Below are 27741 nucleotides of genomic sequence, written 5' to 3' on the forward strand. Positions count from 1 at the left end.
CATCACCAGTTCCCTTTTAGTCCCCATTCATCCCAGTTATTCAAGTTACTCCAGCTAGGCTGTGGTTCCAAATCTTCCCATTATCCAGCTGCTATTAGTACTGTACAGTGCTCAAGTAATTGTACTAACCAATATGAAGACAATATGTATTTTGAAAATACTTTATTATAGTATTGAAAACAGTTATAATTACTAATACTATAATTATTATAGTATTGAAGACAGTTATAATTACTAATATTCCTTATATAGCATGAAAATGGCTATCAAACAATAGTACTTTCAAAGCTAAAAATATACGTTATCATTTGATTAGATTTTTTATGTTATTTATCTTACCAAAGATACATCTGTGTATATATGTGTGTGTCTGTTTGCATATATATATGCACATAATTGCAAGCACATGTATTATGCATGTTATTGGCCCATGAATATGCTACCCACTCCATGTATGTTTCCTGGAAAACACATATGTTATATGTAATATTTGAGCAATCTTATACCATACTGTAAAAGTGCATAACATGTAAGAGAACATGTAATAAAACCTTGATAGAATAACTTGAAAACGTTATAAGAATTACAAAAAGACCAAAAATATATCACTTACCAAGGCACCTTTCCTTTTACTTTAGATCTGGGGTGAGGAGCCTGTTGTTTTCCAAATTTTGTTGAACTCCCATCAGCCCCAACTAGCATGGCGAATGGTCAGGAATGATGGGAGTTGCAGTCTAGCAACAACTGGAGAGCCACAGTTGTGATCTAATAATTCAGATTAGGGGTAAAAAATATTTCTCAAGAGGATTACATATTAGCAGATATTGAGTCATATTTTTGACCACAAAGATGCTTAAAGGCACAAATAAGAGAGAGAAAAGGTCACAAATCTTATTGTATCTTAAGCAAGTATACAAAACATTTTATTTCCCACCATTTACTTATCACATTGTCAGATTCCTGGGTTCCTGACCATTAGCTTACTTTTGGACTGGTGTGTTTTGCTAGTGTATTTTGTAGTAAAATATCATGTGTCATGAAGTCTGGCAAAGTATCCATGTTGCATAATGGAGCAAGCAGGTAATGCAAAATGCTAGCTGGCAGGGGGTAGTGTAAAATCAGAGTTCCTGCTCCTACACCTTGTTTTAATTTCCCTCAGTTCTTAGTGGCTCTTTGAATAGTGAGAGCATGTTATTGAAACAAAGGGATACTGGCATGATATACATTTTGTGACCAGACTCTAGAGTCACCTCTTCTTTTCAGGGACAACAGCCATTCAGTTCATGATTGTGGAAGAAGCCTCCAAATTTAGAAAAAGCTGTTGTCTGTCAAAATCTTTTTAGAACATGTACACATGATGATTTCAGCAGCGGCTTCCGCAGCTGGAACTAAGAATGTTTACAGTGGAACAACTGTATCATCCTATGTCTGCTTTCCATGGTTTCAAGTTTTTATCTGGAATGTGAATTATTGGGGAAAGCCATCCAGCCGCTACATCTCAGGCATGTAATTCATTCTTGTCACCACCTCAATTAACACAGATTTGTTAGGAGGTGGATTTTCCAATTTATCTTGTTTTCATTGAACATACTTTGGATTGCCTCAGGCAACTATGAGTGCAGTCAAAATGTTTTGTTTTTTTTTTGTAGTACTTGTTCTATTTCTTTGAAATATTTGTTAGTGTTCACAGTTCCATGAAAGCTTTAATACTGCGATGTGAACTAGCATGGAATTACTTTCTGTGGGGAATTTTGCCTTTTAATTTGCTAATGATGCAAGCAAAAACTGCATATCATTAGTGGATGACAAAGACGTCAGCTTGCATTGACCTTTGATGATAAATGCAAGTTGCATAGCTTTTGATTATGCCTCAAATAGCACACATCTATATGAAGAAAGCTTCTCTATCCTCTGCTTCTTTATCACACCACATAATGGTCAGGATGCATCAAACAGTGAAGAGGGTGTAGCTCAGAGGTGTAGCTTAGCATATGCCATCTTCAGTTAAAAGTATCTCAGGTTGGAGAGCCTTTGCTAGTCTAAACAAGCAACACTAGGCTACACAGCGCAGTATAAGGCAGATCCATATGTTCATAAGCTAGAGTCACTTGTCAATTCTGTCCTTTTTAAGATCCTATCCATAAGCAACATGCCATTTCCTCATGGTATTTGATACCATTTTAAATCTGCAAAGTGTTGTACGGTTTCTAAGTTTGCTCTGAGCGTAATCTACATTGTCTGCAAGTGGAGGTAATAGATGACAGTTGTACTATGAGAAGTGTGAATGGTAAGCAACTGTGATAGAGGCAACTCTGCCTATTATTTTGAAACTATTTTTATCCTGCTCCCAAGCAATCTAGTCTCAAGAGGAACTAGCGCAGACTGTGCCATTCCTTTGCTACAGATTTTCAATGCTTGTATATTATGGAGCCACTGCTTTCCCTGCTTTGGAGCTTATTTGGAACTTAGTGTACTTCTGCTTTGGAACATGTGCCTGTTTTCAAGCAGGTATTATTTTTGCATGAACTAAATGCCATCACATATTCTCCTAGAACAGAGGAAGCTGCCTTGTGCTGAATAAGTCCATGTAACTCAGTACTGTCTACATGGACTAGCAGCAGCTCTTCAGACATGGGACATGTCCAGCTCTACCAAAAGATGCCAGTGATTGAAACTGGGACCTTCTGCATCTGCAAAGCAGAAGTTCTCCCTTATTGTGGTATTATAGTAGACTATTACTACGTTCTCAGGCACAGCCCCTCTCCCAGCTCTGGTTCATGCCTCCTTCACTCCTTAAAGGAATAGTCAGACTATGCTTGCAACTACTCCCACCAAGACTTCCTTGCTCCTTGAGCTTTTCAGTAACGAGGCTTAGTGAGATGTGTTACTCAAATAATGTTGTGTGATGTATTGATTTGTATTACATTGTTTGTTTTTTTAAACTGCAGTTCCCATGAGCAACCTACAGCACAGGTTAGCATTAATGCCATGTATGAAGAGGCCCCAAATGTTCTACATTTGGTACTGTCTTGATTTATATGTGCATTTTACAGTATTTTCTTAATTTGAAATGCAATTCCAAACACACACACACACAGCCCTCCCCTCTCTGTAGGGTTATAATTCATTGCATTGAAAATATTTATCAAGTCAATTTTTTGAGGAAAATCAGAAGGTCAATGAAGTTCAAGAATCTTTCTTGTACTCACTTATCACGTTGGTATGCAATATTTATCTTACTAGAAGTGAAAAATAGGCTGCAAGTATATTTCTAGGCATGTACACGAACAGCTTCCTGGAGATATTCCTACAATTATACCTTAGCCTTCATTAATAATAAATAATTCTGTTAAGTAATAGTGCTGAGGCACCTTTCATAATTTGTGCTTTGGTTTTCTTGCTTGTGGAGAACAAATATTCTAATTATAGTATTTACATGCAAAAACAGTTCTTTTATTTGCTCTTCTGAGGTTTCAGAATCACACTAGAATATGATCTGACACATGAAAAAGCATATGGTGAAAGTTCCCTTGTATTGATGTAATTATATTCAAGATGAAGGTGTTCTAATTGTGAATCTTCATAATCATGATTCTCTTCACTGTCATCATCTTCCTCCTCCTCCTCTTCCTCTTCATTATCCGACCTACTCCTACAGATGCGCTCAGTAGGGACTGTTCTGTAAAACCATATATGAAATAGTTAAAGGAGATTAACTATTACATTTTGCTAGCAAATTTCCTTTTTCTTTGCAGCTCATTTTCAAGATGGAAACTATTGTAAAATGTGTGGAAAAAACACAGAGCTGTATCCAGAATTTTTCATTTTATGGGTCCCCATATATTCTGGTTAGGCATATTATAAGCCACTATCAAGCATTTTCTCATTTGCACACATAGCACACACTACTAAAAACATCAACACAGTATGTACCTCTATAACATACACGTGTGTTTTCTGTTTGTGTACACATGTTTTGATGTCTAGTCACATTTAGAAACCTATGCAGCATTGCAGAAAATCCTCAGAACAGGAAATTTGGTTCACTCATTTAGAAAATTTGGTCAACCTTCACATTTGTTATTTCTTAATACTGGCCTAAAATTTAGACACTATTTTTATTCATGACAGTACCACGTACTTCCTATCCTGCTTTTGAGGGTTAGACAGCCTCTTACTTTCTCGATACCAAATATTGCTGATGAATGGGAATGCTGCTATCCTCATATCATGTTGCTTTTACATGCTCAGGCCATGTAAACCTGTTTGGAAATAAGGTGATATAAATCTAATTTCCTGTTTGGAAATAAGGTGATATAAATCTAATATATGCAGTTATTTATTCAATGATCTTCTATATTGTGGGCTTTGTGAAGAATGTATCTGAGCATTTCCTACTGCTGTTTGCCATCTTCATATAGAAAAGAAAATGAAAAAAGACTTAGTGGGAGCATACTATTTTCTTTCTGCTGTAGTCTGATGTTCAACCACTATAATTTTAAATGTCCTAAGTGCATGTCAGGCACCATCCTTGGATTGTTAAGGGAAGTTTGGTCTGAAGAATGCGGTATGCTTATTTACACTTCACTGTGGAATTTTCAGATGACTACTGCTCAACAATAACTAGTTAGAACAAAAGAAGAGCCTTGCCATATTTGATCAAAGGCCCATTTAGTTCAGCATTTGTTTCCCTCAGTGCCCATCCAGGGTAAACAGAGTAGGAAGGCAACATCCCTCCTCATGGCTTTCCCCCCAGCATCTGCAATTCAGAGCTATGCTGCATCTGAATGTGGATATCCAGTCTTGCCATCGGGGTTAATTGAGGTTCATAAAATCAGTCTTCCACAAAGTCATCTAGTAGGGGGCTTCAGAGTTTGAGGGACCATTGGTCTGGAAGTGAAACAGGACCACCTAAAATATGGCATCCCAATTATTGGGATCAGTATGACCTATTGAATCAACAATGTCTTGCACTAGTGGCCTCAAAGATTCAGTTAAAGAAGTAAGCAAGAATTCCATAAACCATGATTTGCTGTGTTTGAACATTTATAATAGAAAGCCAGTATAACATTATTGTATTTACAATTAAGATGTGTATTTATTTATTTACCTTATTTTGTTATTGTTGAGCCTCAGAAAATTTAAGGATCTCATTTCTGCAATTCCAAGTGGTACAGACTTCAGTTGGTTGTGATCTAAGAAGACTTCTCTTAGAGAGTGATATGCCCCATAGAATGACACAGGATCAATTCCCTCATCATCAAGTTTGTTAAATGAAAGGTACAGATATTCCAGCCCTGGCCTCATGTGTCCAAACACAAATCCTGGGATTCTGTCAATTTGGTTGCCTATAAGCACAAGGTGCACCAATGACTTTGGCAGATAGGAGGGAACATGATATATATTATTGTAAGAAAGATCGATAGATTCCAGGTTCCTAAAATAAAGTGAAAAGATATTAAAAAGTAAGAGCATAAAGTAAATAATTTTGTCTTCATACATAACATGCATTTTAAGAGTTCAGGAAGATTGGAAGCGTACAGTCTTATCTATTTTTCTGGAAACCATTTGGGCAATATTTGTACCATATGTTGTTCGGCTCTAAAACTCCAACTCCCGTCATTTCTAGTTTGCAGGACAAGTGGTCAGGGATGCTTGGAGTTGTCGTCTAACCACATCTAGGGACCCAAGGTTAAGAAAGGCTGCTTTAACCACTTACACCACACTGGCAGTACTTCTTTCTATCTTCCTAACCATCCATGGGCATTTTTACATGTACAATGCAGGGATGGGCTGCCATCCTGCTTTCTAGCCATAAAGAGTTAGCAGGCTATAAGGAGAAATGGTGAATTATTTGGGTTGCCTGAGAGCAGCTGTTCTTTGTCATAGCAACTGGTAGTTTTCAGCCTGCAGTACATTCTACTCTGCACTAATTAATAAAAGGGCAGGACTGTAAAAAGTCAAAGGGCATATCTCAGCTCTCCAAAACAAATTCACACTAAAGAGAACTTTTTCCCTACCACCTACTCTTTTCCCATAGCTATTGTCCAAACATGTTTACATAACTGTCACTGTCCAGGATCTGACAGATTGCTCAAGTCTGTATAAGAAAAAGAATAATAACTATAGTCACATTCATAGGCCAAACCTTCTATTTAATTTTCCTCTCTTCCATTAGTTCAGGACATCTGTGCTCAAGTACTCTTTTGGAGTTAAAACCACTCTCCCCACTCTCAGTTATCTCATTAGTCAAGTTTTTTTAAATACAATTTGTAATACTTGACACATCAGAAATCTCAAGTGTTCAAATGCATTTCCCTTTGAAGGAAGAAACAATATATATTATTGCCAGGATGATAGCATTATCTATCTCCATCCAGAGTCCTGGTTTGTGTACTTTGGATTGAAATGTTTTAATTGGTCAGTAGTTTTATTATTGGATTGTATGAATCTATGTTGTATATGATCAGAGGCATTTTTGCACAAAAAGCAGTAAAAAGTAGTAGTAGTAGTAGTAGTAGTAGTAGTAATAATAATAATAATAATAATAATAATAATAATAATAATAATAATTTATTTATACCCTGCCCATCTGGCTGGGTTTCTCCAGCCACTCTGGGCGGCTTCCAACAAAATATTAAAATACAATAGTCTATTAAACTTTGAAAGCTTCCCTAAACAGGGCTGCCCTTCAGATGTCTTTCAAAAGTCTGGTAGTTGTTTTTCTCTTTGACATCTGGTAGGAGGGCGTTCCACAGGGTGGGTGCCGCTACCAAGAAGGCCCTCTGTCTGGTCCCCAGTAATTTGGCTTCTCGCAGCAAGGGAACCGCCAGAAGGCCCTCAGCACAGGACCTCAGTGTCCAGGCAGAACGATGGGTGTGGAGACACTCCTTCAGGTATACTGGACCGAGGTCGCTTATTTATTTATTTATTAATTAATAAATAAATGCTACATGTATGCTCTCTTCCTGCCCATCTTAACTGTACCCATAGTTCCTTATTTTTATATTTTAAAAGGTAACACATTAGCATAATGTTTACTTAATAGCCACATCCTTTAATTGGACATTTTCCTCCAGACATCGGGATTCTACTATCTACTGAGATAGATTGGTAGAATGTAACCTGCTTACAGTGAATAACTATCTCATTAACACCAAGAATAAAAAAACACAAGAGTTCCTTTCTTCAGAGGAAGATGCTTCCGGTGTTTATAATTTTGCTTTAAGTAAACTAGACACCTGCGTGGTATATGTTGTCAAAATCCAAAAATAAGCTCGCCTGGGGAGTATGAAATAGTTTGATATTTTTTTAAGGTGACAGTTTTCTGGGTCAGAGGTCTACAAATTCATTTGCCGTGTTGCTATCATGATCATTGTTGGCCCTCTCCACTCCTCAGTAGTTCACTAAGAGTAGAGCAATCTGGAGAGAAAGGGTCTGGAAATAAAATTGTCCTGAAGATAGAACAGTGTAAGGGACTTGTTCTGTTCTCCAGAAATTCTGTGCAAAATCAAGCAAGAGCCAGCACAGCCCCCAAATCCATTGGCATGCACAGAAGACTCACTGGGACAGGAGAAAGGATTTTCTCTCATTTTGGATGTTTAGAAGGAAATACACAAAGTCCTTCCATCATGTTAGAAAGAGTCGTTTGTGAAGTTACTTATATCCCACATCACATCAAGTAATTGAGAAATGTATTTTCACTGAAGCCATCTTCCTACAAAGCTCTGTGCAAAGTGATGAAAAATACCCTAGTACCCCGTACTGTGCTAGTAGACTGGGAGTGGGACATTGGAGTTAGTTTCAAATTGCCCTGAGCTTTCTACAGGAAGCAGAAGCAGCATGTGTATCTCTCACTGCTCTGCCTTCTCCAAAAGGAAGCACGGTAAGAAGACCACACTCTTCTCTCCCAAGTTCTCTTTGTATACCAGCAAATAGTTGGTTAATATGCCAAGAAAAACATTTGTGGAACCTCCATCTTCTATGTAGTACAACTTCTTTATTCTATACTTTAATTAATTAAATGTTGTGATTGGAAAATAACACAAAGTTTACACTTACTCATGATTGATCCATGCCAAAGGAGCTATTCTGCTTTCTTCTAATTTGTTGTGCCTCAGAACAATTGTGTTTATATTTCTGGTATGATTAAAGCAAACTTCTGTAATTTCTTCAATTTGGTTATTATCGAGATATAATTCCTATTTAGAATGCACGGTAAAAGAAAGAAATATGTGAAAAGTGTATTGTATAATACATTAAAGTGGTTATTTTAAAATGTAGAATATGTGGCGTAAAGCTGCTTTACTTATTTTCCAAAAGTGGCAACAAAGTTGTTCCTTATTTCCAGACAAAGTTAGTTCAGAGGCATTACTTCCAAATGAAAGGGGGAGAAGCCCAAGTTCCCCCTTCATATGTTGCACGGGTTGTGTGATTGAGTATTGCATCTATTTTCCCCATGTCCCTAAACCTGCCCTTAGACTTCAATCCTGACTCAATGCTTTTGAAATTATTGGCAATTACTAATGAATAAGCATGCCCAGGATCAAAGCTTAAGGTTGTCTCCAATCTCACAGTATTTTGTGCCATGGGGGGATGTGGGATATGAGATTCTTGCACATGCCACGAAATTTAAAGTTCTCTGTTGCTCTGGTGCAACAAATTCACTTTTTAAAAATGAGGTTTTGCTATTAGGAAAGTGATGGAAAATGCATTTAAAAGTATGGAACAAACAAGTGATTAGCAGGACAACATATTAATGCCCCACAAGCATATCAGGATGAATATTGATTGTCATATACCTGCCTCACAAACAAATCAGAAAGAATGCTAAACCTAACCTCTACAGTAAGCCTTGTGCAAGCAAATCAGGATAGGTCACCTAGAGGAGCCCTGACTATTATGGAAAAGGAAACAGATCATCTTTTTTATTTTTAAAAAAACTTACCTCAATAGAATTGGGAAGGCGCTGCGGAATGGTCCTAAATTTATTCCGTCCAAGGCGCAAATAAGACAGGCTCTTCAAAGGTTGAAAGGCTAATGGACTAACATTAGCTTCATTGAGTTTATTGCCTTCTAATTCCAGTGTCACCAACTTTTCTAAACCTTTAGAAAATAAAGCAAACATGGTGAAATGTTTGTGCTCATCCGGTAAGATCTGAATATTGGTATTTAATATTCTAACCAATATTCTAACCAATTTCTCTTCTCATTGACCTATGCCTCCAGAATATCAGAGAGAAATTTTAATCCTAATGTTATTTAATAATAGCAGGAGAACTTCATGTTTATTTGAATACAATTTATAATTCTCCACACTTGTTTGTTATTGGTTCACTAAGACACAACTATGATTATAGTAAATTAAATAAATTAGGAATAAATATAATACACAAGAATTATGGAATACACTAATTTTTTTATTCTAGTTTTCAAGTAGAAACCACATGCATTGAAAATATAACTGTGCCTTGTTCTGAGTCTGATAAGCAAACTTATTTTTTAACCTTTGTGCTATGATTCAAATAAAAGTTCCTGTCCTTCATAAGAAGGATCTCTCATCCCCTTCTCCCATTTCTATCTCCTGTTGTGAGAAACAGGGGAGCCTCAGGTCTTCCCGGATCTTCTGCAGTGCTTCTTGGGCCAGGAGAGGTTCACTTTAGGGTGCCCCCAAGAAGGTACTTAATTTCACAAAGGTGGCATCTAGATACTGCAAATGAGTCACTGGCAACAGACTTTTAAAACTAACCAGATTCTCTGTTATCAGCAACTAATGCCTTCGAAGATATTTGGTCTTAAAAAGAAGATATGTATTTTGAACAATTTTTAAGTAGCAAAATGAACATACTGTGTATTATTTTGCATCCCAAGCTATAAACAAATTTTGAGTGAAATAATGTTCTGTTCATACTGCTTTTCAGCATTAAGAGCTAGATCAATTCACATTCTGAACCGGGTAATTTACATGTTTTAGCCACACCAGTACACAGTTTCTTTTTGTAAACTTTGTTTTGAGGTTTTTCTTATAATCAGCAGTATATATTTTATGAAATAAATAAATAATCTATTGACTTCCAGTATTTTTAGACTGACTTTCAGGAAAAGCAATCCTAAGGCAGCTTACATACATTTCTGTAAAGGTAAAGGTAAAGGGACCACTGACTGTTAGGTCCAGTCGTGAACGACTGGAGCCAGCGAACAGCTTCCAGGTCATGTGGTCAGCATGACTAAGCCACTTCTGGCAAACCAGAGCAGCACACGGAAACGCCATTTACCTTCTCGTCAGAGCGGTACCTATTTATCAACTTGCACTTTGGCGTGCTTTCAAACTGCTAGGTTGGCAGCAGCAGGGACCAAGCAATGGGAGCTCACCCTGTCGTGGGGATTCGAACCGCTGACCTTCCTGATCGGCAAGCAATAGGCTCTGTGGTTTAGACCGCAGCGCCACCTGCGTTCTATAGAGTAGGTGGAATTAAAAAGAGTATGTTACCTAGTATATCTCCTCTAGGCAGATTACTGGGTAAAAATCAAGGCTACAGCTACATTCTTATGCATCTGAGTAGAGGGCGGTTGTCCCTCTTGTAAAGCGTGTAGCTACCGTATTTTTCGCACCATAGGACGCACTTTTTCTCTCCTAAAAAGCAAGGGAAAAGGTGTGTGCGTCCTATGGAGCGAATGCAGGGGGCAGGCAGGCGGGAAAAGCCCCCAAGAGCTGCACACAAGCTCCGTGCGCTCTTGCGGGCTTTTCCACAGGAGGGAGAAGGGACTGACTGGCCGCATCAGTCCCTTCTCCCACCTACCAGAAAAGCCAGGAGAAGCCGCGATCTCTTTAAAGGGGTTGCGCGGCTTCTGTGGGCTTTTGCGAGAGGTGAGCGAATCCCCCCACCTCCCAGGAAAGCCAGAAGAAGCCGTGCAGCCCTTTTAAAGTGCGTGCGGCTTCTGCCGGTTATGCGGGAGGTGGGGGAATTCCCCCACTTCCCAGAAAAGCCAGGAGAAGCCGCGATCTCTTTAAGGGGGTTGTGCGGCTTCTGCGGGCTTTTGGGAGAGGTGAGGGAATCCCCCCACCTCCCAGTAAAGCCAGGAAAGCCCTGTGCAGCGTCTCCCGGCAAGGAGAGGCTGCACGGGGCTAAAGGGGAAGCAAAACAGTGAGCAGGATCCATCCCGCCCCCTGTCTTGGCTTGCTCCATAGCTGCGCGCAACCCCTCCGGCAAGGAGAGGCTGCACGGGGCTATGGATTCTTTAGCCCCATGCAGCCTCTTCCGGTATTCTTATTCATAGTTACTAAACGAAAAAATTGTAGGATGCATTTTTAAATAATATGGAAGTTATTGTTCCACCTACTTTTGTTCTACCTACTTTTTTTCTTGTCATGAATTTGTAAGCTTTTATTACCTTAGTCATCTGCATTCATAGTTACAATATACCTTCAAAGCTGTATTCATCAATTGCATGTAGTTGGTTTTCGTTTATTTTAAGTTCTTCTAAAGTTGATGGCAAACCAGTCGGAATATGTACTAGTGCATTTCCATCCAAATATAAACGTTGCAAATTCTTCAATATCTGTGTTGGGGAAGATACAAATTGAGAAATCCAATTAACTTTGATTTTTAAGTTTTAAAATATTTTTTTCTAGCACTGTTTGCTTTAGGTTCACGTGTGCTTTATGAATATTACTGTATGTGCCTTGCGTTGTCTTACACTAGCACATGGGGAATTTAAAATTAAATTGAAGCCACTAATTTTCACCTCCCTAACCTGTAAAAGTAGTAATTCTCACAAAATATCCCCAGATCTCACTTTGTTCTGTCAATGATTTCATTATTGATTGCAATTGTGAAGAGTTACAGAGTATTCATTAATGTACTCTCATGGATTCTTTGACAAACAATTTCAGCAAAACAGCCATTGCTATACATTGACACACACACAGAATTAAAAAAATCCTAGATTTTCTTACTTTAAATGCCCGTGGACCTATGCCAGATGATGTGATATTATTTCTACGAAGATCAATCCTTTCCAAATTGGGAATCCCATTAAAAGCTTCATCTGGGATGGAAGTTATAGTATTACCTAGGAAAAGGAAAGGTGTGTAATAGCAATAGGAATTTTAAGACTCACTTCCATTTCTTAATCATTTTCCATGTCCCTTATGGTTTTATCACACAGATGCTTAGTACCATATTTAGTGTCAAGTAAACATTACGATGTCTCCATATTGCTTCTTCATAAACCAACAAAGCAAGGATTTTGATATAGCCAGGCAATGAATATCAAAACTTACATCACATTGTCCCTTCCCTCCTCCATTTTTTACAATGAGAACATTGGACATTAGTTGTCCGGTGCAAATAGAAATAGTAGAGCTAACATTAATGTGGGATGCATTTGAAAATTATTATAATAAACTGGTCAGTTTTGTCCTTACCTACAAGCTCTATGCTTGTAAGCTCTGCATCCATGATTGGTGGTATTTGTTTGAGTTTGGCATTAACACAGCTGATTGTGTTGTCCAGGATGGAGCATCCGGTTGGCAAAGTAGGCACTTCAGTAGAAGGCTCAGGAATTGGGAAACGAGGCGGCATTCTGAATACATCACCACGCAAAACATCTTCCTCCTCTTTTTCTTCTTCCTCACTTCCTTCAGGTTGTTCACTTTCTTCTTCATTTTCTTCTTCCTCTTTCTTGAGTCCTTTTTCTATTCTCAACTCTTCTTCTTCATATGCTCTTCTCCTTTCTTCTGCTGCTCTCATCTTCTCATCTTCCCTTTGATCCTTTGTGTGTACATGTTTCTCCTTCTGTTCATGGCTTTTTCTTCTTTGCTGGTTCTCTTTCTCTTTATTTTTTATAGTAATTTCTTTCTTTTCAAGCCGTTTCCCCTTCTTTTCAGCATTTTGATCTTGTGTTTGTCGGTTGTACAAGACTGGATCAGTATGGTCATTGGGCTCTAGATTATCACCAGAAAATTCAGATGTGTCACCTAGTGAAATAGTACTTAGCTCTGAAAGCAAGGAGGTCATGGTGTTGAAAGTGGACAGTCGATATCAATATAAAGAAAAATGATAACACAGTTTTTAGTAGCAGGCATTAATATATATGTGCTTGAAGAGAATAATTATTCTATTATAGTGAAGAATTTTAATAAAATACAGTATTGTGCATAAAATCCCTAAGATAAGAAAATTACAGTGGTTTTGCTGGTGCGTTTTTTGTATGTTTACGCACATACATATATACAGACTGAGTTAAGGTGTCTGGTAATTTTGCCCTTTTCAACGGTAGTGCCAATAGCTACCGTATATAATTTTTCAGTTATTAACTCAAAATTATGAAGGAAAAATTCAAATGCAAAATGTATATTATCCTGCTTTGTTTCCCACCTTTGATTTAATGGCAGCATGTGCTTACACATTGGCAATGTTTGGACACATCACTAAACCATAAACTATTAGGAAATTAGTTTATGCATGAGCTATGTGCTCCTACATGCAGCTTGAGCTTTCCTGCTTTGCTTCTCTCTTCCTCCAGTAGGAAAACGCAAGCACAGTGGGTGATGTAGCATTACATCAGAACCAGTGTCCATGGTTTATTTCCCTCTAAGCAAACCAAGATAAACCAAACCAAGGTTTATTCTAGGCATCTTGATCAATGTTTGCTTGGGAGAAACAAACCACAAATCCTGATTCAGATATAACGTTAAGTCAGCTGCTTTGTGGTTTGTTTCCTCACTGGAGGGAGGGAGGAGGAAAGCAGGCAGATCTGTTCATGGGCTTGTGGCTCAGTTAAGTTTGTGCAGATATGCTGTTCACGTCTGCTGACATTTCCATATGGGTAAGAGTGTCCGTGTTGGCCTAGTTGTTGCGCTGACAGGGGCAAAAAAAGATGCCACCATCATCATGGACAATCAGGACAGCAATAGATATCCCCAGTGGAAATGCCTGTGTACATATACATCCTACCATAATCTATGCAAATAATAAAAGGTCAAAGAATAATTCCTAATTTCATTGCCTTTTAACAGTTGCACATATTCAAAGGATTACATTACTTACACTAAATTGTATCCTGTATATATACTGTGTGTCTGAAGTATGCAAAAAAAAATCAATATACTGTACCAATATCCATACACACTGGGCAACACTCTCCTTCAGGTATCTTGGTATTGTGACACGTCAGAGGATGGCACAAGGTTTCATCACACAACACCTTTCCTTTTGAGCAGAGGCACGTAACACAGGGTTTAGGAGACCACACAGACTTATCATACATAATCATCCCATTTGCAAAACATTTATTTTCTTTTCCTGATAAATGGAAAACAAAAGCAAGTTTTAAAATTGGTATAAAATGTATTGGTAAATTAAAACATTTGGTGGGTTGGTTTTCCAGATACCCAACTTCATACAAATCTCTGTGGGGGCTCTAGTGTATGCATGAGCAAAGACTCCCCAGCCAAATCAATGTTGAAAACAACTGTGCATGGACAAGAAGGATGCTACACACCATCCTTGGTATGTATCCAACATGGGAGATACAGCGTAATGTCAGACTAGGTCTCGGGGAGACCCATGATCAAATCCCCACTTAGCCATGAAGCTCACTGGATAACCTCAAGCTAACCACTATTTCTCACCCTAGCACACAACATAGGGTTTTTACAAGAGTAAATGTTTATGTGTAAAGTACCATGTAAACTGCATCCAGCTCTTAGAAGAAGGACTATTATAAATTAAAGAACGAAATAATAAAGAACTGGGTGATGCAATTGAGGGATCATGTTCTGTCTTGGGAGAGCCATGTAAATTATACTTTTTTTGTTAATATCTTTAATATAGAAATATTTTTAATTTAGATATCGTTGACAAAAAGATTGTGTCATTGTAGCCACCTGTCTATCCTGGTGGTTTGATTACCAAACATGAATTGCATTATTTTATATCAAAATAAGTTTTATTTAACATTGTAAGGAGGTTTGTTATCACATAGATAGTATCTCTAAATCTATAACCCTACCCTCTACAGTTAATTAGTCATATTACATTATTGAGATTTACATGTAGGCTTAGTTTTTGATCACCTAAATTTTAAATTAGTGTAAATGTTTGTAAGATTTTACTCTGCTACAGAAATAAACTTACTTGGCCTTCTACACTGCCTGTTAACCTCTGTTGATCAACAATAATAATAATAATAATAATAATTTTTTATTTATACCCCGCCCTCCCCAGCCAAGGCCGGGCTCAGAGCGGCTTACAAGCAATAATAAAACAAGATAGATGATTACAACTTAAAAACAAAAGTAAAATACAACATGAAAATAATGTAACATTAAAATATTAAAATGTAGCCTCATCGCAGGAGGAGAAGGAAAAGAAAAAAAAAAGAGAGAGAGAGAGAGAGGGAGGGAGGGAATCAAATTGGCTCCAAGCCAAAGGCCAGACGGAACAACTCTGTCTTACAGGCCCTGCGGAAAGAAATCAGATCCTGCAGGGCCCTGGTCTCATGAGGCAGAGCGTTCCACCAGGCCGGAGCCAGAGCTGAAAAGGCCCTGGCTCTGGTTGAAGCCAATCTAACTTCCTTAGGGCCTGGGACCACTAGGGTGTTGTTATTTATGGACCTTGAGGCTCTCCGTGGGGCATACCAGGAGAGGCGGTCCCGTAGGTACGAGGGTCCTAGGCCGTGAAGGGCTTTAAAGGTCAAAAGCAGCACCTTAAATCTTAAAATCTTAAAATCCTTAAAATCCAAGTCCTTAGTCTAAAAAAGCTAGCTAAACTCAAGAGAGGTCCACAATATGCCAACGGAAATTAGCAACTCCACCCACCAAATAGTAAATGAAAAGTTTTATTTCAGCAAGCTTTTGCAGAATTTCATGGTTCTGCTTTTTCTGCTTCTTTAATATGTCTAGTGTTTAGATTGTTTTTACTGATGTTACTGTGTTTTTTTCCTGTTTATTTGGTATAGTTTGCAATCCTGGTATCTTGGGTTTCAGGTACTACAGTTGAAAGCATTTTACAGGAGCATAATTAGTTTTGCCATTCAAAACAGGGTGGGTAGTGGTCATTCCTAAAACTCTAAAAGGAAATGCAATACTTTCCAAGCACCTGATGTTAATCCTCATCCAACAGTTGAGAAATACAAGATTAGGACTTAATTTCATATGATAATAGCTGACAACCCTAACAAAGCTTGCTTGGTTGTTTTCATATATCAGACATGTGTCTCAGAAGTTACTTGCTACCTTTCGGTACACCTACTTTGTCCAGTATAGAGCTGGAGTTGTTAATCAGTTGTTATCCAGCTGTTGTGGGTCTCCAATTCCCTAGCACGGCCTAGCACGTGCTAGGGATTTGGAGTGTTTCCGGCCTCTGCAGCCACAGCAAGCACTGTGATTCTCCAGCAGTTTGACTTCACCCCCAGAGGCACGCTCCATTGTCTCTTGAGACAGGCGGATGCCAACAATCAGGAGATTCATAGTCTAGCAACATATGAAAGACCAAAGGTTAGCCACCATGCCTTAATTATAGTTACGGATCAGGTACCAGCCTCACATGCAAGATCTCCTTATCACCATCAGACAGAAGTAGGAAAGCTACTTGCAGGGGTCACTGATGGTTTTCAGAGTGCAATGTTAAGGCTTGCTAATCTCTAAGCCACCATCAAAGAATTCTGATTGTAGGACTAGGCTAGGAAGAGGGGTAATGGAACAGAGAGTATCGCTAGTTCAATTGAAAAAGCTTGCTTGCAGTCTACACACTACATATATATTATTAAAATGTGAATCATGAAAAGAAAACACAAAAGGAGATTTGAAGAAAGAAAGATGTGGAGTTCTGCTAAAGCCAGAGATGCTTATGATCTTCCTTAAAAAAAAAAAAATATGGACATAAGATTGATTATAGGATCTGTTGTTAAATAGGCTTCTTTCCAAATCTGACCTTAACTTGTATTCTAAATACTAGACTAGAAAAATACCTTGTGGTTTAAATCATTGGCAGATATCTCAATGCCTTCAACCTTTGGAAATATGGTACAGATCCAATATTTCAACTAAAATGTCTAGTGGTTTAGCTCAGCTTTTGGGTAAAATTCCAGTTTTAAAAAGACAAGAATCAATGGGGAAAGGAGGAAACCACATATTACTTCAGCTGATGATTTCTGACAGCAAGATTTGAAATAGTTAATGAAATGCTTGGTACATGTATTGCCAGTTGTATTTAATGTTTAAAAAATGCCTCAAAATGAACAGTTTTCAATCAACAATGTATATTATAAATGGGACATGATAGTTCTCTATCATTTCTGATCAGATTCTTTTTTATCATAGCCATTTCTTTTAAAGTTGACATTATTTGTCCAACACAATGTTTATCATGCCTTAGAAGGAAGGGTGAATATATGTTTGAAGATGATCCAGTTTCATATGCAACAGTAATACAATTCTCTAAAGTAGCCAAATGCCGTTTGGGGCAAGAGGAGTTTTCTCAACCAGTTGCATGGCTAGAATTCTGTAACATGGTCAATTTTCAGCCAAGCTGGCACCTTAGTGACCGCAATGTAGTAGATGTATTCACACTGTCATATACTGCTAAGTTTGCAGTAACTTCTTGATAAATCCAATGCATATATGTCATTCTGAACATTTTCATGTGCAATTTCTATCAACTAGTGTTATATAAACTAGTTGCATTATAAAGCAGGGTATGGGGTTACTAATAGGAGGAGTTCAGAGCATATGTATGTTTCTGTTTTCACTTTTATATTCAAGTTTCCAATTTAAACTCCCCATCTGTGGATTCTGTTATTATTGGTGAAACACATATTTATTTTATATTTTTACCCACCCTTTCCCATATAGATTGGTAGGATAGTTTGTTTCTACCACAAACATTTCAGTTTTGAAAAATGTTATTTAATACGTTGCCATGCAAAGTGTGTTATTCTTCACATTGTTTCTTTGTGAGAAATTATACCTTTCAGTATATAGGAGGCACTTTAACTGAGAAAAGCATCACTGCATTCTGAAGGATACTCTGGGAGTTTATGATTGAATTGCAGTAGGGGGGCAAGAGCATTCTGGATGATAGAACATGTGGAATGCATTTCTTCAGCAGTTCATTGCTGGGCCTTGATTCATACCTGCTGAGACTGTGAGAAATGATCAAACTCCCCCCTCCCCCTTTTTGGACCATTGCTTCATATTTATTTCTGCTGTATAATGCATACATATTTAAGAGGTTGGTTTCTTGTCATTGTTTATGAGTCACAGATGGGTTTTGGATCATGCACAGTTTGCCCATTTATTGGTAGTGAAAATGTTAACTGGAGAACTGTCCAATTGCTGGATCAGATTCAATACTTCAACAATGAAGAGTTGAAATTATGTGCTGAAGCTTACTTAGTGAATAGTTCACTCAATTCCATGTGTTTTGCTAGCAAGGTTATGAGAATATGAAGGAGAATACTTTGCCTGTTTCTTGGATTATTGTTTTAAAGAAGGAGTAAAGGACAAAAAGAAAAAAATGAATAATTTGGAACTGATTTTTATTTACTATCTATTGAGAAAAGGAGTATTTTGAAAGCATATCTTGTTCTTTGGCATTGGTGTTGTAATAACAAAAGCTTAGTCAACATATAAATCTTTTGTTTGAATTGTGTTTTTGTATTAGTTTATTGTTTCCAATTTTGAGCTGCCTTGAAATATGTTTGTATGAACAGTGGTATAAAAGTCTTGAGAAATTAGTGTGCTTATTTGTAAAAGGTAAAAAGGTAAAGGACCCCTGGACAGTTAAGTCCAGTCAAAGGCAACTATGGGGTGCAGTGCTCATCTCGCTTCAGGCCGAGGGAGTCATCATTTGTCCACAAGCAGCATTCTGGGTCATGTGGCCAGCATGACTAAACTGCTACTGGCACATGGAGGACCGTGATGAGTGACAGATCGCACGGAAATGTCATTTAGCTTCCCGCCATAGTGGTAACTATTTATCTACTTGCACTGTTATGCTTTTGAACTGCTAGGTTGGCAGAAACTGGGACAGAGCAATGGGAGCTCACCCCATTGCACGGATTCAAACTGCCAACCTTCCAATTGGCAAGCCCAAGAGGCCTAGTGGTTTAGACCACAGCGCTACTCATGTCCCTATTGCTTAGTTCATTGCACAGGGTGCTCAGCTTCTGTAACTTCTCTACAGCAGGCAAAGTACATACATGGTTTGCAGAATTCTGGGAAGCAATTGATATGTTTAGTAAATATGTGGATAGTACAACTCTTTGCATTTCTACTCAGAAATAAGTCCTTTTTAGTTCAGATATATAAGTGAGTTCAGTATATAAGTGAGCGAGTATAGGCTTGGCATTTTAGTTAGCATAATAATAAAGTAAATATTCTCTGCTTACCTGGTAAAATATTGTAACTGGATTCTTGTCCACCCTGACCAATCAGAGAGTCAAATACTTCAGTGATATCACCATCAATATTAATAAGCGGAATGCTTGGTACTGGAGTAATAAAGACTGGGGATTTGATTTCTTGTTTCTTGTTTAGTCTATGATTTCCTGAGGAGCTCTTTCTTAACCCTCTATAGCGCATTCTCCTCCTTGCCCTCCTACGCATTACATTGCGTTCATTCTGAACAACAGCAATGCACAGAGAAACAAGCAGAATGTAACAGAATAGTGCTGCTTTTTGCATTTTCTCCTTCTAGTGTTGTATCCTACAGAAAACACAAAAAAGGAGTTTTCGAGATTAATGGAACTGTAGGATATAGTACCGGGCAGGGGTACCTTTACCTTTACCTTAGGATATAGTACTGTAGAAAATTCTCTGAAGTGGATTATGTTTGTACCCAGCTGTTGCAGTGATTATTAATGCCCACTATTTTTTGGCCAGCTTTCTATAGTTTAAATTGGGCAGTGAGGTGTGTGACCAAGTGCCAAGGATTTGTTCTAGCCTAAAATATCTGAAGATGTGGGATGGAGCATTGATACATTATTTTCATGGTTCTCTATTGCCAAGATTCTCAATGGGCTTTTTTGTTGCTTGTCAGTGTAGGTCATACTATATGGGATGTATCCAACTAAAGCACACTCAGGGTAGATTTGTTAAAATCTGTAGGTTATATCCAATGTTATTCATACTCACAGCAGACTCACTGAAATTGGTAGTGGTGATTCCTCCACTACAATTTTGCCTGGGACCTTGTTCATACCAGGAAAGGTCTTAGAACAGATAGTCAGTCAGTCTGTGAGGAGCTGGAAAAGGCTACTGTATTTGCTAAAAGCAAGCATGGGTTTCTCAAAAACAAATCATGCCAGACTAATCTTTTGTTCCTTTTTTCCTTTTTTGATAGAGTTACAAGCTTGGTGGATCAGGGAAATGCTGTGTCTGTAATATATCTTGATTTCAGTAAGGCTTTTGACAAAGTCCCCTATGATATTCTTGCAGAGAAACTGGTAAAATTTGACAAGGCGCTAGACAAGGGGGAATTTGTAGCTGGTTTACTCACTGAACCCAAAGAGTGTTCACCAATGGTTCCTCGTCATCATGGAAAAAAGTGACAAGTGGTGAGCCTCAAGATTCTGTCCTGGACTTGATGTTGTTCGACACCTTTATAAATGACTTTGATGAAGAAATTGAGGGGATGCTTATCAAATTTGCAGATGTCACCAGACTGGGAAGGGTAGCTAATACATACCTCAGAAAATATAATCAGGATTCAAGATGACCTTAACAGACTGGAAAACTAAGCCACAACTTATAAAATGAATTTAAATAGGGACAAATGTAAAGTTGTACACTTAAGGCAGAAATAATCAGATGCACAAATATAGGATTTGTCCATGATGACAAGGAACCATTAATGAGTACTCTTTGGGTTCGGTCAGTCAACCAGCTTTAAATCCACCTATCAGTTACCTCATTAAACCCACATTTTACCAGCTTCCTTTAGCTGTGATTCCTGCATTGCAGGGGGTTGCACTAGATGACTCTTGGGAGCCCTCCCAACTCTACAATTCTATAATTCATCCATCTTCACATCATATAATGTAGTGACTGTCTGTGTAGTAGGAATCTTTATGCTTACAGGCCTAGCAATATGGACTCAGGTAGTTTGTGTAATGTGTAGCAACTATCTATCTTGCTTTTTTATATCTCTGTGCTTGTTCTTCAATCCACAAAGGCATTTTTGAAATAAATATTGTATATTCATTTGTATTGAGATTGGTTGGTTCTTGCTAATTCCCATGGGCATGGAAGGTAGTTTGGGCATTTCTAATGTAACTGTTTCTATTGAGTAACTCCTGGGTTCAGCAACTGACTGCTGTAAAGATCCCCAAATTGATACCTCTGTGAACATGTATTCACATATATGTGCATATAGTCACGAGCAGATTTGATAACATGCCAACTATCCTTACATAAAATCTATAAGAAGGCAATAGCAATTCTTCATTGTGCTGGTGTGTGTTTTATGGGAATGAACATGTGATCAGCTGAATCAGACTTTGCTTCCTGCCTAGCAGTAGTGAATGGAGTGTGCAACAGTGACTGGGAGCATGTTACGCACAGGATTTTTTTGAAGTTCCTGCATTGCAGGGGGTTGGACTAAATGACTCTGGAGATTCCTTCCAACTCTACAATTCTATGATTCTATTATTTGTTCCCTCTCATACCACATTCAAGAAGTAACTTCTGATTTGGCCAGCATTGCACAAATGCATCCTCCACAATGTCACTGAATGCTTAGAAAAATATACTTTCCCAGGTACCGTAATATTGCATTATGAATGCTGGTCATTCTTTATAGTTAGTACATTTCTGTCAGCAAGGCAGAGGAAATGGTTAATTTCTTCAACTGATCTTCATTAAAGGTACTTAGACTCTAAGCTAAATTGCATAAACATTACATTTGATATTCCAATGAACTACTGTTGAAACAGTAAAAGTAGGACTTACGCAATATATCTAGGAACAAGGAGTTGATAGTTATACAACACCATTATTAATTATCAAGTCATATTTTCACAGCTGTGAATTTAGCTACATAGCAATTAAAACTTTGCCAACACACTACTATTATTCATAAAAATGGATAAACAGTACTCCACATTGCATTTTCTTTTGCTATATAACTCTGTTATTGGTGGCATTCATGCTTATTAAAATTAATGATACTAAATACATAGTACTTTCTGCAAATATATTTGACATTTGTTCTATCATATGCAAGTACATCATACTTTAAACCTCAAATTGTTAAGCAAAGTTTTACATATATTTCACATGAATCTACCAATCTTTAAGCAATAATTTAAAATGTAAATGCAATATATTACCTGGTAATCTAATCTAACAGTAGATTCTGCTTGCTGTTATTTAATCTCCAGCTGCAAAAGAAAGAAACTTCGGCTGCCTTTAAAATAAAGAAAGCAACAGTAGAATTATGTTGAAACATGTAAGATGACTCCTTAGGGGCTGAAATAGTTCCTTTCCCTGGGGACAAGGCACTGCTCTGCCCTGTGTGCAAAGATTCTGCTAATACAGCTATTGAGAATTGTGCAAACTTCACTTAGAGAAAATGAAAAGCAGCACAATACTTTAGGTCCTTAGGCTGACAAGGCACAGCTGGAAACTTTCCTTTAACAATATGCTTACATAAGGAAAAGAAAACAGGACTATTTTCAAACTTGATAATCATTTGCAGGTATTTTAATCCTGATTTATAAACATTTTAGTATTAGTTCATTGTAGGTTTATAAATTTTACAGGTTACATACATATCATAAATTTTAAGTAGAAGCACCCCAAGAACTCATTATTTCCTTATGTAATGACCAAGTTTCTCTGCTAACACTGTATCTCATTTTCCCCTCTGTGCTGCAGGCTTTATTTAGAATACAAATTCTGCTTTGTTTGAAGTAATAGATTTAGTCACAACAGAAATCTTTGCACTTTGAAAACTGAGTAACTGAAGCATTTCTTCTTGCCTTGCCATTAAAGAGTAACTAGGTCCTGAAATATGACACTTGCACATAGCTCTGTAGAAACTACAGTGGATTTTTAACCAAAAAAGGAAAGTATACATTACTCACAAGTTCTCTTTGTGCCAAAGGGGTGAAGTCTCCCATTGTTTGGCATATGTTTCTTAGTGTATCACAGTTTCAAAAATGCTAAAAACATCTAACAGAACAAAACCTTTGAACAATCCTTTGTTTGAAGTCACATCATTTAATTTGTCATAATAGATGCTTAGAACTTGAAAGTCAGTGTCACATTAGGAAAAAAAGTATCATTTTATCATTTTGTGAAGGTTGAGGTGTGCTTCACTTTAGGTCTGTTTTATGTGATCATTTATCCTTAATGAGCAATCCTAAACTCAATGATATGTAGCAAACTCGTATTATGTCAGAGGGGACATTTCGGTCTTCAGGCATTGTTATTATTGTTGTTGTTATCATCATCATCAATATTATTAATTACACACCCTTTACCCAAAGGTCCCACGGTGGGTGACAACAATTAAATCTCAATGTTAAAACAGTTTAAAACTTTGCAATCCCAGAAATAAGCTGGGTCCTAAAAATATACATCTAGGTGGCAGAAGCCAGAGTAAAAAAATATGCCTTCCACATTTGCCAAAAGCTGTTTAATGAAGATGCCAGCGTGCCAGTGGCAGAGAAAGATGGTGTGGGGGGTGCAGGCCACCCCGGGTGTGATCACTGAGGTGGGGTGACAAAATGACAAAAACATGAGTTCTAAAAAACAATTTTTAAAAAATTGGGCCCACAAACCTTTTTAGTTCAATCAACAAACATAATGAAGCGTGGCTGTCACTGGGTGCCACCATGCAGGAGCCGGCACTAACTGCAGGGCCTGCAGTGTGCCCCAGCCACGCGTCTCTCCCGGGAGTGACATGGTGGTTTGGGCGCCTGCAGGCTCCACGCTGCCTGAAACGGCAGCTGGGGCTTGCTTCTGCCCACCGCCTCTCCCTCAGCTGCCCTACAGCTGAGGGGGATGCGGTGGAGAGGCTCCACGCAGTGTGCCCCGCCCCATGGCTGCTCGCCCCACCCCCAGCTGCAGGACGTGCGCACCGCACCGGGCACCCATGTGGCTAGCTACACCGCTGCAGGCAGCCACACAGGATATATGCTATGCAACCACTCTTCAAGCTTCTGAGGTTGGCGCAACAACCACTTGGGCCCCCTCTGCTGATGTTAACACCCAAGAGGGTCTGCAAGGAATAAGATAGTCTTTCAGGTATTTGGGACTGGAGTCACTAATTTGACCACTGTGAATTGGGCCTGGAAACCAACTGGAAACCAGTGCAGCTGTTTAAAAATAGGGGTTGTGTAAGATCTAAACGGGACGCGGGTGGCGCTGTGGGTAAAACCTCAGTGCCTAGGACTTGCCGATCATATGGTTGGCGGTTCGAATCCCCGCGGCGGGGTGAGCTCCCGTCTTTCAGTCCCAGTTCCTGCCCACCTAGCAGCTCGAAAGCACCCCTAAGTGCAAGTAGATAAATAGGTACTGCTGGTCAGTAATCTGGCCACTTCATTGTCAGCTGATTGAAGTTTCAGAGTTATCTTCAAGGGCAGCTCCACACAAAGTGCATTTCAATAATTCAGTCTGGATACCACCAGAGCATGGAGCTCAGTGACCAAGTTATTTCTGTTGCAAAGGAGCCATAGCCATAGCTGATACAAACTCCCCTCCCCCCAAAAAGTCACCTGAGCCTCCAGTGAGTATTAAATGCAGAAGCACCCCTAAGCGACAGATCTCCTATCACTGGAGTTCAGCCTTATCCAGGACAGGCTGTCTCCCCATTTCCCATACATGAGAACTCAGGACACATTAACAGCTCTGTCTTTTCAGGATTCACCTTCTGTTTATTGGTCCACACCCAGCTCATCACTGCTTCTAATTGGGCCTGGTATGAGTCCCAATTTGGCATACAATGCCATTTCCCTCACACCATGTCCACCAGTCCCACACCTGACATCGGGAGCTTAAAGAGCACTTCTAATTGTTCTTTTGCATCTGAGGCTCCCTGTCATTGCCAGACAACAAGTCAGAGAGTCTCACTGAGGAGATTGGAAGAAACAGTTTGGCTTCAAAGCACTTTGTCCAGCAGCTATAGTCCGAACAGCTTCCTCTTCACAAGGAAAAATGCTACATTCTTTTCCACAATATAAAAGGAGAAAAGTGCATTTAATTGCTAGGAAAGTTTTCTCCTCCTCTTCCTTGAAGTATCAAGCTATGATAGATAAGGTGCCAGTTGTTACTTTGGGGGGAAATGGCTCTGTACCTAGAACGATTTCACGTGGGTAAGTACTGATGAAATTTAGTGAGGCCTTTAAATTCTCTGACTGGAAGCTTAATACGGTAGGGAGTTTGTCTGATTGCTGATTTCAGATAATTGCATAAACACTTTTTAATGAAAACATGGATAGCTTTGTTCCATGATATACCCTGCAAATACCAGAGTAGAGTGCAGATCCACCTTTTGAGAGAATGGAACGTTATAATTCTAATACTGGTGATTTACAAAAGAAAAGAAAAAAACCCAGGAAATCATAAAGTTATGGACCAGCAGTAAAAGTTATACTCAACATGTTATATTTACCCCCACCACATACCTGCGTTTGGTGAAAATGTTGTGTTCTTGGATAAAAAAGTGAGTTATGCTTTCTGTTTCTTGGTCCAGGAAAGTGCCTCAAACCCACATGGTTTTTTTCTGCATCTGAATCATTCTTAGAAATACATTTAAATTTGTTATAGGTGTTAACAGCAGCCATCTCACTGAGGTCTGCTTGTAACCTTAGTATGTACTGAGTATATTCCACCGCCCTCACCATCCTACTATTTTTACTGTCTATTTTAAAACAACTCCCAAAGTGGAAAGGTGTTTAACATTTAATAGCACTTACTGCTGAGCAGCTTAACACATATGTTGAACATTTAAAAAAAAAAATATCTGGGAAGACTAAATGAGCCTCTGCTCCTAGGCCCAGCTCATAGACACACTGAGGCCAACACTGAAATAGCTCGGTGGAGGGGTGGCACAAGTCCCTCCACCAGACAGCTAAGTTTCTGTATAAGCCAGTTCCTCTGCACAAATAGCCAGCCATATAGAGCTGGGAACCTGTGATCCTCCAGCTGCTGTTCAACTCTCTGTTGACCATTGACCATGCTGACTAGGGCTCTCTGTTCATGAATTATCTCTCCCCCACTCCTGCAAAAACAAACACAAACAAACCTGGAAAGAACAAAAACTGGAACTAATAGTGAGATTACCAGTTCATATGGATGCCCCCTTTCACTTCCATCATGCTATTTCCACACATGCTACAGAATCATGACTGCTCTTTTCTGCCATAGTCCTACCATTTAGCCCAACTCATTCTCATTAGGTGAGCTTAAAAACTCTAGGATTGTGTATGCCTGCCCACAATAAATCAGGCAATTGTGGGATCAGCAGAAAACTGACTCTAAAACTGCACCAGTGGCTAAAAAGCAACAACTAGCAGAACTTGCACTGTCAGTTAAGAATAGATCTTTCCATAAGGGCTAGTTGGTAGTTTCTGATTTTAAATTATTATGTGATTATATACAGATATTTTTGAAATCTGCTTTTATATTTTCATGGTATATTGGTATATATTTTGATAAATAAATAAAAAATAAATGCTGAAGCCAAAGAAATCAGATTAAAATCAGCTGAAGTTTGATCTCATCCACTACTGCTACCACATTTGCCATAGTTGAACTCCAGAATCCGTTCTCACAGGGGGCAGCAATGACCACCAATGCATGGCGCTAAAGGTTATCAGTAGCTGTGCTCTGCCTAGTGGTTGGAGGCAGTACGCTGCTGAATACAAGTTGTTAGAAACCTCAGTAGATCAGATTTTTCTTGCGCTTGGTCCCCTTGCAGGCTTCCCATAGGCATCTGGTTGTCTGAAACAGGGCCATTGACCTGATCCAGCAGGCTCTTCTTATGTTATTGGGAAAAATTACCCATTGCTCCATATGGGAGTTCAAACCCATAGCAATTTATTTTTATAATAGTCAGCAAAATGCAAAAAGAAGTGGCTTGGCACAGTAAACTACATATATGAAACCATGAGTAGTTGCATTCTTTTGTTTAATGAGTGGTCTCTAATTCCTTTACAACCATAAATATGGAAGAATTGTGGGGGGGAACAAACACAGAAAGACATTCTGTAATATTAGAAACAGATGTATTCAGTGGAAGTGGGAGGGGTGTTTGTGTAAGGATGAACCTTTAGGAGTAGTGATTTTTAAGTGTTATTGGGCAATATTGTTTGTAAAAATATGACATTAATTCTGTGACCCCAGATTTTCTTCTCTTCAACAACAACTCACATACACACACATCAGTAACATGGCAAATGACTTTTTAAACCAAGAGGAATGTCAAAAAGAGATTCTGATATAGTAAATGGGTCTGATGTTCTATGAAAAAGTCAACCCCACTGAACTCAGACAAACCTCTTACATGAGCATCAGCAGGCCGTGGATCCTAGCCATATATCTGCTAGATAAGTTCTGTTTCTGCTGCTGCTCCCTGTCAGACAGTTGACTTCATTGTATTTATAAGCGTTATAAGCATTATTTTCTCTAAAACTTATTAGAATTTGAAGTGATTAACTGCCTAAACCTAAGCAATTATTTGGCTGAATAAATCTTAGTTGTATGTATTTCCAATGATGTTGCATTTTCAG

The 27741-nt window shown here is 38.6% G+C and overlaps 2 protein-coding genes across 8 annotated transcripts in view; one reads left to right on the plus strand and one right to left on the minus strand.

Annotated features, from left to right (window-relative positions):
- The window catches only part of CENPP (centromere protein P), a 148659-nt gene that overhangs the window by 90255 nt on the left and 30663 nt on the right, over positions 1–27741 (plus strand). The gene's annotated exons all lie outside the window — the stretch shown is intronic.
- ECM2 (extracellular matrix protein 2) lies at positions 148–22564 on the minus strand. 5 transcript variants are annotated; one of them, XM_083429121.1, is made up of 11 exons: positions 22335–22564; positions 20505–20541; positions 19396–19712; positions 14118–14306; positions 12428–13000; positions 11957–12072; positions 11424–11559; positions 8948–9105; positions 8062–8201; positions 5111–5437; positions 148–3679 (listed from the first exon to the last, which is right to left on the minus strand). In XM_083429121.1, the coding sequence occupies exons 3-11, from the start codon at positions 19688–19690 to the stop codon at positions 3454–3456; spliced, it is 2160 nt and encodes a 719-aa protein (XP_083285247.1). In that variant the 5' UTR covers positions 19691–19712; positions 20505–20541; positions 22335–22564; the 3' UTR covers positions 148–3453. The 5 variants fall into 5 exon arrangements, with proteins under 5 accessions (XP_083285247.1, XP_083285250.1, XP_083285249.1 ...); XM_083429124.1 differs by lacking the exon at positions 20505–20541 and having other exon boundaries at positions 12428–12946; positions 22336–22564; XM_083429123.1 differs by lacking the exon at positions 20505–20541 and having other exon boundaries at positions 12428–12979; positions 22336–22564.

This window comes from Podarcis tiliguerta (assembly GCF_965153285.1).
Source record: "Podarcis tiliguerta genome assembly, chromosome: 2".
NCBI classification, from domain to species: domain Eukaryota; kingdom Metazoa; phylum Chordata; class Lepidosauria; order Squamata; family Lacertidae; genus Podarcis; species Podarcis tiliguerta.

Coding starts and splice junctions, on each gene's coding strand:
- ECM2 (XM_083429125.1), bottom strand. CDS start 19,690: ATGCAAAAAGCAGCACTATTCTGTTACATTCTGCTTGTTTCTCTGTGC. Junction 13,001..14,117: donor CCCAGTGTGTATGGATATTG/GTACAGTATATT, acceptor CCTTGCTTTCAG/AGCTAAGTACTATTTCACTA. Junction 5,438..8,061: donor TTGGCATGGATCAATCATGA/GTAAGTGTAAAC, acceptor ACTTTATTTTAG/GAACCTGGAATCTATCGATC.